Source organism: Arvicanthis niloticus, chromosome 1, assembly GCF_011762505.2.
Source record: "Arvicanthis niloticus isolate mArvNil1 chromosome 1, mArvNil1.pat.X, whole genome shotgun sequence".
Taxonomy (NCBI): Eukaryota; Metazoa; Chordata; class Mammalia; order Rodentia; family Muridae; genus Arvicanthis; species Arvicanthis niloticus.
This window is the reverse complement of record NC_047658.1, coordinates 110,016,425-110,029,989: the sequence shown is the minus strand read 5'-3', so window position 1 is coordinate 110,029,989 and position 13,565 is coordinate 110,016,425. Positions and strand designations below refer to the sequence as shown.

At 43.7% G+C, this 13,565-nt stretch overlaps 1 protein-coding gene across 3 annotated transcripts in view; it reads left to right on the top strand.

Annotated features, from left to right (window-relative positions):
• Positions 1 to 1,455: 1,455 nt before the first annotated feature.
• The window catches only part of Nap1l4 (nucleosome assembly protein 1 like 4), a 35,560-nt gene continuing 23,450 nt past the window's right edge, over positions 1,456 to 13,565 (top strand). For 2 of the 3 annotated variants that reach the window (XM_034508516.2, XM_034508527.2), the window contains exons 1-4: positions 1,456 to 1,656; positions 8,958 to 8,992; positions 10,622 to 10,680; positions 12,369 to 12,468. In XM_034508516.2, the coding sequence (XP_034364407.1) occupies positions 8,979 to 8,992; positions 10,622 to 10,680; positions 12,369 to 12,468 (173 nt within the window). In that variant the 5' untranslated portion in view covers positions 1,456 to 1,656; positions 8,958 to 8,978. The remainder of the gene's footprint in view (positions 1,657 to 8,957; positions 8,993 to 10,621; positions 10,681 to 12,368; positions 12,469 to 13,565) is intronic. The other variant, XM_076913973.1, reaches the window with a different exon arrangement.

Below are 13,565 nucleotides of genomic sequence, written 5' to 3'. Positions count from 1 at the left end.
GCCCCCAGGTCTAATTCGGGGCTCTTTTGCCTACAAACAAGGGAGCCCTGGTGTATCAGTATCAATAAACCTCATGTTATTACAGCGAGTCCTGTCTGTGAGTTCTCTGGGGGAGCATGTCCCTTGGTTTTGGATACCTAGAATCCAACATAACCATACTTCATTTTAAGTTTTGTTTCTTTTTGAGACAGGGTTGCATGTTGCTCAGACTGGCCCTAAAATGGCTACATATCTGAAAGTGACAAACTGCTCATTCTATCACCTGCATCTCTTATCTCACAAGTGTTGGGATTGAAGACATGCATGCTATACACCATACCCAGCTTTGTTTTCAACTAGCCAGTTCGTAGATTTTGTTAGGAAAACACACATTATCTGCAAGCAAGTTATTTATTTTATCAGATGGTGTCTATTGCTTCCATAAAAACACCATGACCAAAATGCAAGTTAGGGCAGAAAGGGTTTATTTGGCTTACATTTCTATATTGCTGTTCATTATTGGAGGAAGTCAGGATAGGAACTCAAGCAGTGTTGTTGTTTTAAGAAGAAGTCCGACCGCAGCTCAGAACAGACCACTCCAGACCATGCGGTTCCAAGGGGGAGAAAGTTTATTCAGGGGAAAGGGCAAAGGTGGGGAGAGAAGAGAAGTAGAGGCCGGCCATGACCACGTGGAGAGAGAGGGTGTAAGAGCGGGAGTAAGAGAGTAAGAGGGCAAGAGAAGAAGAGAGGGAGTAAGAGAGAGAGGAGGGGGCAAGCAGCCCCTTTTATAGTGGATCAGGCTACCTGGCGGTTGCCAGGTAACTGTGGGGAGGAGCATACCTGGCTGTTGCCAGGTAACTGGGGATGTGGAGTTTAGACGAAATACTAACAAGCAGGGCTGGAACCTGGAGGCAGATGCTGATGCATAGACCATGGAGAGGTGCTGCTTACTGGCTTGGGCAGCTTTCTTTCTTACAGAACCCACCATCAGCCCAGGGATCATATTACCCACAATGGGCTGGGCCTTCCTGCATCAATCATTTAGAAAATGTCTTATAGTTGGATCTTATGGAGACATTTTCTCAAAGTTCTCTCCTTTCAGATAACTCTAGTTTGTATCAAGTTGACACACAAAACAAGCCAGTACGGATGTGTTTAATTTTTCTATCAGAAGGGTAGTCCCAGGTCAGGCAGGCTTTGTGGACAGAGGGCCAGAAGGCCTTGGGAAGTAGGCGGTGCTTTCCCCAGGCCGGGGAGGGCAGGGGGTTGTAAGTAATCTGGGAAGAGCGCTGCAGACAAGGCCCAGGAAGCTCAAACCCTAGAGACTGTAACAGGTTCAAACTACAAGTCCAAAGTCTTACACACGCGCGCACAGCAGCCCCTTTAAAGAAGCACGGAACTGCGCGTGCGCCTGAACGCACGTCACTACTCTATTTACATATAGCTCGCGGGCTTAGGCTCGGCGCCGTGCCCCCTCAACAGATTTTGATTGGATGCTGCCTCTCCTAGCGCCTGGGTGCAGTTGATAAACAGTTCCATTGTCCATTCGACGCCCGTTTTGCTCGCAGAGGGTGGAGCCTGGAGATACGGCCAATGGCAGGTGGTTTTGTTGGCGACTACGGCGGCGCAGCCCGGGAGTGAGCTTAGGACGGGCGCCACTGCCGCAGGAGGCGCGAGGTGCGGTACTGGCGGGTAACGGCGCGGCGGGCGGCTAGCGAGGGACTGGGTCGGAGGAGGCGGAGGCGGGGGGTGGGCGGCGCGGGCAGGCCGAGGCGCCATGGCGGCGAGCAGAAGCGGGCGGCGGCGCGGTCAGTGGTCCGAGTGGCGGGTGGCAGCCGATGGCGGGCCCGTCCCTCCTCCGTGCAGCCCCGCCCCCGGCTGAAGGTCAGCGCGCTTTGTTCCCGCCGCCCGAGAGCCCACGCGAAGCCGCGCAGGCGGTTCCTTGAGGGGATAAGGCCTCCCCAGCGAGGCGGGCCTGAGTACGCCTTGTCTTAAACCGCGCCTGGGAAGGAAGGGGTCTATTAGGCCGCCGCCTCGCCCTTCCGGGCTTTGCATGCTCTCCGCACAGTGCCCTGGTCAGACCTCACTCTCTGAGCCTGCGGTGGAGGCGGAACCATCGTAGTGACACACACTGAGGCTTCAGACCCGTGCGCCCCTAACGGGTTCAAAGTTGCCAGCAGTACCCTTTCTCCCAGGGGTATCCTTGAGGCAAGTTGGCTTGCACTTCCTCCAACTCTGCTTTCCTGACTCTTGGAGGAATTTCCGCGGTAGCTTCCTGCGCGTACGCTGTCGTACCGAGCGTATGCATATTCCCCAGCAATAAGACTCAAGTTCAAGTTTTTGGTCCAAAAGTTATGTGCTTTTAAGTTACTGCCCCCTTCCTGTCATAGTGTTGCCTCCTCTCGGTGACTAATCTCTGCTTACTACACACCAGAGGCTCCTTTAAGCTCCTGACGTGTCTTAATTCCATTCACAATAATACGTGATGTAGGTGCAACAGGCTGAGTGTGCCTTAGCAAGAAACGGCTGAGTTCAGAAGTGGTTCGGTTTGTGGAATATTTGTAGGTTTGACAGATGAGCATCCCTAAACGGAAAGTCCAAAATGTGTCATAAAACTCTAAAAGAAATGGGGTTTGGGTGGTTCTGATTTTTTTGGTATAGGAGTGTTCGACCTGTATTGCAAATTAAGACCCTGTTAGGTTTAGTGTGATGGTAGCTTCTTGCATCTAAACTCAAATAGATTTAATCTGGCTCAGTTTTAATAATAAATATTTATTATTTTAAACTAAAGTAAATGCTGTAAAACTCAGTCTTTGTTGGTCTTCTTTTCCTTAGTTGACCAATGTTATTGGTTCACAATGTCATAACATCTAAACACATTTTGATGTTTTAGCTTTAAGTCCGGAACTGTTTTTCAGAGTTAATATAGAATCACTGGTGAAAATAATAATATCATTTTTTTTTAGAAATTCTGGAATTTTATCACCAAAGTTCTGGTATATATGTATATATTTTGGGATCTTCTCAGAAATCATGGCCATTATGGCTTGTGAGCTGGCCATTTGGCTTTGTGTAATTGAGTATATAGAGTTTACCAGTGGGCAATAAATAATACTCCTGCAGGGATGGTATTCGTAGGGATGAGATAGTTCACCACTTTGGTCTAACTTTGTACTTGAATCTTAAAATGTCCCAACTAAGATAGATGTGGCAGTATACACCTATATTCTCAACTGCTCTGGAACTCTTTAAAATCTGTCTTGATAACACAGCAAGATCCTATCTCACTTTTTTCCCCTATTTGCCTCTTGTTAGTGAAAGTATACTATGTCCCTGCTTGCTGTCTTCATGCTGGGTATAAAAGTTTGTGTTGTGTTTCTATAAAAATAAAATGGCCAGTACTTAAAATTTTGTTTTTGAAAGAAAAAAATTGCGGGCAAGAGAGTAATTTAGGGGTGGGAGAGATAGCTTAGCAGTTAAGGTCTGTTGGGTGCTCTTGCAGAGGGCCTATGTTTCGAGTCCTGTACTCATAGGGTGGCTCCTAATAGTCTATAACTTAAGTCCCAGGGTTCCAATACCCTCTTCTGGCCTCTGCAAGTAGTGCACAGACAAGCAGGGAAACCACCCATACTCATAAATAAGTTAAACATTTAAGAAAGAGTGGTTTAAATCTGTGAAGGTCTAAGTGCAGCTCTCAGTGTGAAATAGGCAGATAGATGAGTACTTTTGCTGCTTGGATCCAGGCCCAGGTGACCTGTTTTGGATTGGGGAAAAAAAGGCAGTAGTACTGAGCTGTTGGGGACCTCTAGCCAATGAGCACAAGGTTTTTTGTTTACTTAAAAGGAAGGGTAAGTGGATGTGCTGGCTTGTATCTGTATTCCAGCACTTCAGAGGTAGAAGCAGGAAGCTCGAGGCCAGCTAGCACTACTACAGCAAGAAAGATGAAGTGTGTTTAGGCATTTAGAATTGAAGCTGATGTCATTTTGCTGCACTTATTGCTGTAGTAGAGGTAGCACTTATTGCTAGGGAAGTAGCAGGGACTTCCTTCTACCCTCAGCCTTTGTTAGGGACTACCTGATAGTGGTAGCATGAAGGCTTCCTAGACCACACGGGAGACCTGTCATTGAGCATAGATCTGGTGGGTAAAAATGGATAAATAGCAGAGCCTTGGATTGGACTTTTAGGTATTTTGAAGACAAAGTTGATGATAGGGTAGATTTGTTCTCATTTAGCAGTCCGGTCTCCTCTGTCTTCTGTAGAGGAAGCTCACCTGCTTTATTTTGGTCTGCTATTGAATTTTACAGTAACAGGAGGCATATTGTATTTTTATAGTGTGAAGATTACAGAAACTAGCTTTGTGAACTTTACCTTTTGATTTTGACTGCTTGCTGCACAGCCTTAAATTCCTTTTTTCTGTGTTCTGTCAGCTGTTGTAACAGTGTGCTTCCATCTTGTGTCCAGGAAACTCAGTCTAGTGAGGTGAGATTAGCTCTGAGCATTTTTTTTTTTTTTTTTTGAGACAGGATTTCTCTGTGTAGCCCTGGCTATCCTGGAACTCTGTAGACCAGGCTGGCCTCAGAAATCCGCCTGCCTCTACTTCCCAGGTGCTGGGATTAAAGGCGTGCGCCACCACTGCCCGGAGCTTTGTGTACAAAAAGTCAATTATATTTATGATTTAAGTCACATTCAGTTACTTCAGAGAAGCTTTATGGCTTTGTGTCTTATTCATGCACGATCTCCAGCCCATGTCAGGGTCTCCAGTGTAAAGCAAATAGTGAGTAGTCTTGTCCTTCCTGTAGTGGTAACAGGTGAGAGTCAGATGTAGGAGGATACCAGAGTCTTGGGAGGTTGGTTGTAATTTCAGATTTGGGGGAAGAATATAAATGCCTCTTAACAAGAAGCAATAGCCAGTGCCGGATTAAGAAAACTGTTCTAATATCTGCTTGTTCATATTTTCATAACTTTCCCAAATGCTGCAGAGGTACCTCTTCTACCAGGGGAGCATTTTGCTTGTGGGAAAAAAAACAACATAATTTTTCCTTTCTTCCTGAAGCCTTGTGGTTTGGCCTCTAGAAATCTCTGATGAGATGACCTGCTGTTTTCTGATGGAGGTATTTCAGTACATGTAAGCAGGTGTGACTAAGGAAATGTCCTCATCTTGTGTCTCCCAAAATTGCATAGGATAGGCGAAGATGTTCAAAGGGAGATCAATACCATGGTGCTTACATCCAGGGATTAACTGGACTGAGGTATCTGGCTACCTGTTTCATGCCAAGTCCTTTGCTAAGCCCTGAACTCTGCATTGAGTCAGTGGATATGCTCTGCCCTCCTGGAAGTTTTCTTTCTTTGGTCCTTGGCCCCACTGATGAGAAGTTTCAAAAGCACGCAGAAAAGCGCCACCTAGCACCCGCAGTGACCACTCTAATGTACATCTGATTGCTTAAAAATATTATGGACTAACAAGACAGCTCAGCTGACAAAGGTGTCTGCTGCCAAACCTTAAGATCTCAGTGTGTTCCCTGGCTCCACATGGTTAAAAGGAGAGAACTGACTCCTGGAAATTGTCTTCTGACCTCTGTGTACATGGCACAAACAACCCCCTTGACCCCCAGGGGCCTTTTCTGATCCTAAGTTCCAAGTCAGTACTCCTGTAGGACCTGGTTACACATCCTTACCTTCTCTGGATCAGCCTGTCATCTTTCAGACTGTGACCCAAGTCACTGTGCTTTAGAGTTCCTTTATATTTGTACACATACATATGTGTTGGAAGTAGAAGTCAGGACAAATTCTGGGAGTCTCTTCTTTCCTACCATATGGGACCCAGTAATCAAACTCACATTATCAGGCTTAGTGGCAAGCACCTTTTATCCACTGACCCATCCCTCCAGGCCAGTTTAGGTTAATAGTACTCATTTGTTTATCTTGTATTAAGACCTTTGGCTTTTATGAAGACAGATAATATATAAAAGTGTAGTTTTTGTGAAGTGTGATGACACTCCACAGCTTATGCCTACAGGAGTGCCAGTTAGGTGTTCATGGTTAAGAGCACTGGCTGCTTTTGCAGAGGACATGGGTTTGGTTCTCATTACTTATGTGGTTGATCAAAACCACCTATGACTCCAGTTGCAGGAGGATCTGGTGCCCTCCTCTGGCCTCTTTGGTTATTACACATATATGCTACACATGCAGGCAGACATTCATATGCATAAAAGATTTGTTTGATTTCTTTTTTAATCTTTAAGAAGTGGCCAGTTTAAAATTTGCTATAAAGTTTAAAGTTTTTTTTCTGAAAAAAATTTTTTTTAATGTTTGGAGTAAGAAAAAGTAAATGAACCTAAACCTCTGTATTCTATTAACTTAGTATCCCCTGATGACTGTCATAATCTAACTTGATTGTTAGGGTTTTTATTTGTTTTGTGTTTTAAGACAGGTTCTTCTGTAGCCCAGGCTGTCCTCTAACTTGCCATGTAGCCAGCATAACCATACCTTTTAAGTCCTGGAATTACAGCCACTATATCTGGCTCTTGATGCCTTTTAAAAGTAGTTTGCCTACTGAGGCTTTGTGCTATGGCTTCATAAAGCCAGTATTAAACCTGTCATTTTAACCTTAAAAACAGAATGGATGTTTCTCTCAACACCTGCATAGCTCTTTATGACTTTCAGTGTTTGATAAACAGTAATGGATGGTGCTGGAGCATGTGCTGGCACTTTGCCTTGCCTTGGTCTGTGTTCAGAAGATAGAATCACGGGGCAGGATAGTCTGTATGAATATGTCATACAGATGGTCTGGCTTGCTGTACCACTGTGGTGAGACAATTGATCTTCACAATTGCTTCAAGTGGGTGTGGCTTCTCAGTCTTTGTTGGTGAGACTCCTGTGCTGAGGATTGCTGTACAGCTGGGAAAGGATGGTGGCTGGGAGTGTAGTCTAGAGAAGCTGCTGTTAGTCATAGGTAGGTAATGGGGTACTGTAATCGTGTAGCCAAAGTGTAAGGAGTACCAGTGTGTAACCACCTCAGTAACCCACAAATCTTATATGAAAATCTTGCCGTCTAAGTTAAGACTAGCAAGGGGTAGGAAACCACATTTGACTTAGGTGTTGAATGGAGATCATGAACAAAAGTATATAGTAGAAAAGCCTCGTTGGACATCTGGGCAGTAGTGTTTGCTGGCATTGAGAATGGTGAACTTTGTAGGGTAGCTATAGGAATGTAGATCTTGTGGCCAGTAAGTTTGGACTCCAAAGAAGATCTATGGTCTGAGGAAGGTTCTTTGGGGGGTGAAGCTGAGTGTGGAAAGCTGCTGTGTTGCTGTGGGTTTGGTCATCTGCAGTACTGTTGTTGCCTTACTCTTTTTGCTTCTATAAAATAACTTAATTTTTAAAAGACTAGTCATATTACTGGCTGGTTTTGTGTGTCATCTTGACGCAAGAGTTGACACAAGAGTTATCAGAGAGGAAGGAGCCCCAGTTGAGGAAATGCCTCTATGAGATCCAGCTGTAAGGCATTTTCTCAATTAGTGATCAATGGGGGAGAGCCCAGCTGATTGTGGGTGGGATCACAAGTGAGTTGGTGATCCTGAGTTCTATAAGAAAGCAGGCTGAGTAACCAGGGGAAGCAAGCCAGTAAGCAGCACCTCTCCATGGCCTCTGCATCAGCTTCTGCCTCCAGGTTCCAGCCCTGCTTGAATTCCCTGTTCTGACTTCCTTTGGTGGTAACAGCAGTGTGGATGTGTAAGCAGAATAAACCCTTTCCTCCCCAACTTGCTTTTTGGTCATGGTGTTTCGTTGTAGTGATAGAAACCCCAGCTAAGACATGTGGCGTGTTTTTTGTGCATTTTGAGTTTGTTTTGAGACAGGGTTTCTTGTGTATCCCTGGCTGTATGTAAACACTTGCCTGTGCCTACCAAATCCTGGGATTAAAAGCGTGAACCGCCTGCACACATTTTACTTTTAAACAATAAAAACCTAATAGAAGATTCAGCTAGTTAACTGTGAAACAGTTGCTCATCACTCTTGCTGGAACTGTTTTTCCTGTCTCCTGTTTTTCTAGAAGGAGCACAGCTTTCAGAAAGTCTCATATACACTTGGCAAGTATGAGGGGCTTTGTATGGTTCCCTCAATTCATACCCCTTTGAAGTAAGACAGTTGCTTTGAGATCAGGTATTCTTGCAGAGTGGTCATTTTGAGTGTCTCACGGTGTTTTTACAGTGCAGGTGGCATAAAAGCATCATTCCATGTATTTGAGAGACAGTTCAAACATGCTTTTGAATTGTTTGAGTAAGTTGCTGTGAGGATCTGTTGGGTTTACTGTAGAGAGAAGGCAGATTAAGATTCTGTTCTTGTGAGTCTGGTCACTTTAGTGTCAGTAAGAGTGATGTGAATCTAGCTCCGTTTGTAGCATGCATGAAGCCCTGGGTTTTATACTCAGCCCTGCGTAAGCCCAGCATGCTGGTGTATACTTGTCATCCTAGTACTGGGATGTGGAGGCTGAGGGTCAGACATGCAGGGTCATCAACACAAAGCAAATTGAAGGCCAGGCTGGGATACGTGAGACCTTGTCTCAAAAAAAATTTTTTTTAAGTAAAGCATGAAACCTAGATTCATTTCATTTTAATTTTATCTTTTGACATAGTCTCATTGTGTAGCCCTATTTGTCCAAGAACTCTCTATACCTTAAACTCATAATGATCTGTTTGTGCCTGCCTCCCAGTTGTTAAGATTAGAGACATGCACCACCATGTCCAGTGAAACCTAGATCTTAAGTGTACCTGTCTATGAGATTAGACATGCGCCTGCCTGCTCATATAACTTCAGGTCACATCAGGACATTTCCATTTCCTTCACCTGCAAAAAGGTCTCAACTGCCATGACTGGTGGAGTGCCATCATGGTGCTGGCAGAGTAATACAACATTTGTGTGTATGTATGTGTGTGTATGTGTGTGTGTGTGAATGTAATTGTGAACTTTCTCATTTGTAGGGGACAAAGGCATTCGTTCAGATGGCAGAAAACAGGTAAGCCAAAATGGACTTTGTTTACTAGACTTTAAAGTTTGGGTAGGGAGCTAGAGCCCACTGTATTTCAGAAATTGGAATTCAAAGTTAACTAGTTTAAACTTCAAGTGGTAATGTCCTTTTTACTCCCTTTTGTTGGCAAAGAAATTGATCTCAGACCCTAGCTGTCTCAGTTTCTGTACTCCCTAGCCTTTAATTCCTGTGTCCCCACCCTTGGTGCAGTCAGTCATAAATCTGACATACCTACCAGAGATCGGGAAGGGGTTTTTAGTGGGATAGTCAAGGTCAGTGTTGGTTGAGTGTTGTTTTGATTTTTTTTTTAAGTTGGCATATAAAATAGAAGATTTTATCATGGCATTTTCATACATGTATGTCATTAATTTTGCTCATAATTGCTCTTCATTTTCCTATAGCTCCCTCTGCTTTCACGTCACAGAGATGCACTGGATGAGCTTGTAGAACATTGTCTTCAGGAAGGGATGCAGGGCTCTTTGGTAGCCAGTCAGACCTGTGTTTGTGAAGCCATTGTTGTGGTGATGCTGCATAATTGGCAGAGCGCTGCTACCATTGCATCCACTGCACAAGGCCACTTGTGTGCGCTGCAGACCAGAGAGCAGCTTGTTGCCGTTCCAGTGGTGTGGTTTAATCACTACAGATCAGTTATACAAGCAAGAGGTTGACTGCCAAAATAAAAAGTAGTGGGCTTGAGAGATGGCTCGGTGGTTTAGAATGTGTACCACTTTGTTACAAAGACCTAACTTTTTGTTCCCATCACCCACATTAGGCTGCTCACAGACTCTAGTTTGGTGGATCTGATGTCCTCTTCTGGCCTCCATTGGCATTGCACATTCCCACATATGGGCATATTCATAAACATAATTTTTGTTGTTGGGTTTTGTTTTTGTTTTGTTTTTAAGACAGAGTCTCAATGTGTAGTAGCTCTAGGTGGCCTAGAACTCCCTGTGTGCACAAAGATGGCTCAAAATTCCTAGAAATCCACCTGCCTCTGTTCCCAGGTGTTAGGATTGAAGGTGTGTATCATCACATGGGACATACAAGTTCTTTTTTTCTTTTTTTTTTTTTTTTCCTTTTAATTTTAGAGATAAAAATGAGGCAAAGTATGGTAGTTCACAATTGTCATCCTAGGAAGCCAGGGCTACTGAGTTAGACCCTATCTCAAACAGAAAGGGAAATTTAAGAAGCTTTGACAAGGAAGGGTTACAGATTAGACCTATGCAGAGCAGCCTTTCTATTGGGTGTGAGGAAAGAGAGCTGGGTGGATGAGATCTTTTTAGATGGGAAGAAGTCTCCCTTAAATAACACATGCATGTCTGTGTTGTCTTTTTTGTTTGTTGTCTCCCTTACTCCTTGGGGGACAAGGTCTTATTATGTAGCTCTATCTGTTCTGGGACTTATTATGTAGACAAGGCTGGCCTTGAACTCACAGAGATAAATCTGCCTCTGCCTCCCAAGTGCTGGGATAAAAGGCATGGTGCAGCATCTTGGTCTTCACCTAACCTGGAGTCTCTTGCTGTACAGATCCCTAATACACTGGATAAACACTGAAAGTGCCAGTTGGTGCTAGCTCTGAAAGTCTGTTCATAATACTTTGTGAACTTGTTGTTTTAGTCTTTCAGATGGAGGCCCTGCAGATTCTGTGGAAGCTGCTAAAAATGCCAGTAATACAGGTCAGTGCAGTGGATGAAACAGTGATTATAGAGGGTTTCCTTGTGTGACTGGGAGTCTCTTCTCCAGAACCACCTTGTTACAATAATTATAGTAGCAGTAATGGATTTCTGTCTTAAGAGAAAAGTCAGCACTTCATTTAGTGATTCATTTAGAAATTTAGCTCCATGAAAGAGAACAACAGAACCTTATTCACTGGTTCTCACATGACCTGAGTGTCAGGATGTTAACCAGACTTGCATCCAACTTTCCAGCTCATTTTGAAGCAAAACCTGGATGTATTACTGTGTATGTAAATTCACATGCAGTCATGTACAGTGCACATCTGATTGAATACATACAATAATAATGATAAAATGGAAAAAAAAAATCTTAATCTGTCTCTGAGCCAGGTCTACAGACCATAATATAATTCCAGCCCTTGGGAATCCAAGCAAGAGGGTCTTAAGTTCCAGGTGGGCCTGGATTGTATAACAGGGGTATTGTTTGATTCTATTACCTAGTGAAAGACAGTTCCTACTCTCTTGGTGTCTCCTTTTTTTTTTTTTATTTGGGGAACAGGTTCTAAATTATAGCTCAGTATTACAAGTTCAGAACAAAGGCGTGTGAGAAGTAGGTCAGAGTACTTTTTTGCAGGTAGGTTTGGGTAGGGAAAGGGCTTTCCAGGAAGAGGGCAGTCTGGGAAGAGCCATCTCTTTGGATTAAGTGGTTGGATGCGTTAGAAGCTAATTTTGTCCTTGTCCTTGTCTTCCAAACACCAATGGGACTGGGGGACAAGGTGTATGTAACCAGAGTTAATTACCAGCCCCTGAAAGTTGATAGTCAATGATCTCAGGGGCCTAGGGTTTAGCTGGCTACAGGCAGGAACCTTTGACTATCACCAACCACCCACTGGGGTGATTAACAAAAATACTTTTTTGTTTTGTTTTGAGACAGGGTTTCTTTGTGTAACCCTGACTGTCCTGGAACTGGCTATGTAGACCAGGCTAGCCTCAAACTCAGAGATCCACCTGCCTCTGCCTCCTAAGGCCTCCCCACCCCCACCCCACCCCCAAACAAAGATACTTTAAAGATACAAGTCTCTAAACAAGTATTTTACTATATTTAGACATTAGGAGTAAAGATAAGTAGACATGTATTGGGGATTTATATATTTGTTTATTTTAAAGCAAATGTAGTCTGAGGTACTACTGTTTCTTATTATCTGGACCCAACACAGGCCTCTTTTCTTAAACTGAATACTAGCTTAAAAAGCACTAGGGGATGTGTACTACTTTTTTGTTTGTTTGTTTTCTGAGATAGCTCTGTGTAGATCTCTGTGTAGCCCTGGCTGTCCTGGGACTTACTATGTAGTCCAGGCTACCCCCAGAATTCAGATTGCCTGCCTTTCTCCTTCCTGAGTGGTGGGATTAGCATTCTGTGCCACTATACCCAGCTGGGAACATATTTCTAACAGACATTTGTGGTAATAAGGATTGAGCCCCAGGGCTTCATATGCTAGGCAAGTACTATATGGACTACTGAGTTATAGTTCAGCTCTTTCATGGTTTTTTATTTTGAGATAAGGTCTTGTCATGGCATTTCCTTGCTCAGCTTTTTAAGTAGCTTGGGTTGACAAGTCTGAGATCCATGTTGGTGTTTGAGTTCTTGGCTGCTAAATAACTCTGTTTTCATTTTCAACTCCTCATAGAAAAACTCACAGACCAGGTGATGCAGAACCCACAAGTGTTGGCAGCTTTGCAGGAACGTCTTGACAATGTCTCTCACACTCCTTCTAGTTACATAGAAACGTAAGTACATAGCCAGTCAGGCAACAGAACAAGAATCTTTTTGCCTTAGAGTAGGAACAAGTATGGTTTTCTTTTTTTCTCTCTCCTTTTTTTTTTTTTTTTGTTTTGTTTTGTTTTGTTTTGTTTTTTGGTTTTTCGAGACAGGGTTTCTCTGTGTAGCCCTGGCTGTCCTGGAACTTCCTCTGTAGACCAGGCTGGTTTCAGAACTCAGAGATCCGCCTGCCTCTGTCACCTGCATGCTGGGACTAAAGGCGTGTGCCACCACTGCCCTGAATGGTTTTTGTTTGGTTTGTTTTTTTCTTTTTCTTTTTTTTTTTTTTTCTTTTGATTTTACAAACAAAGAGAAAAAGAAACTCTGGAACCAAAGCAAAGACACTTTTAGCTGGTGTGATTAGAAGAGAGAATTCTATGTGGGTGTCTATAGACTTCATGTGTCTGTTCAGTTCTAGCAGGGCCCACATGCCTGAGTCCTTGTCAGCTAGCCTGTGCCTGGTCCTTGTGTGGGAGTTTTGCTTTTGCTCTTTATTATTTCATCCTACTGTGTGTATATAGAGGTCAGAAGACAGTTTAAAGGAGTTGGTTTTCTTGTTCTACCTTGTGATTCTCAGCGACCTAACTCTTCAGGTCATTAGGCTTGGTAGCCCTTAGACACTGAGCCATCTCTTTGGTGGTGAGCTTTTGTTTGTTTTAACTTATGAGTGTATATGTGTGTGCAAACATAACTTGCATGTAGATGCACATAGAAGCCAGAGGCATCTGATTTCCCCAGACCTAGTGTTTTAGGTAGTTCTAAGCCATTCAACATGATGCTAGGAACTGAACTCAGATCTTCTGTAAGAGCGGCAAGTACTATTGAGCCATCTCTCCAGCCCCAGTCTTTGTTTTTCTTTTGAAAGATAAAATCTCGTGTGGTGGCCTAGTCTTGGCTTGAATTTACTGTGTAGCTAAGGCTAGCCTTAAACATCTGATCCTTCTATATCCACTTCTCAAGTGTTGAGATTATAGGTGCATAACACCATGCCCAGACCCCTTCCTCTTTTGTTTTCTTGTGTGTGTGTGTCTGTGTGTGTGTGGTGTTTGTGAGTGTATGTGTCTGT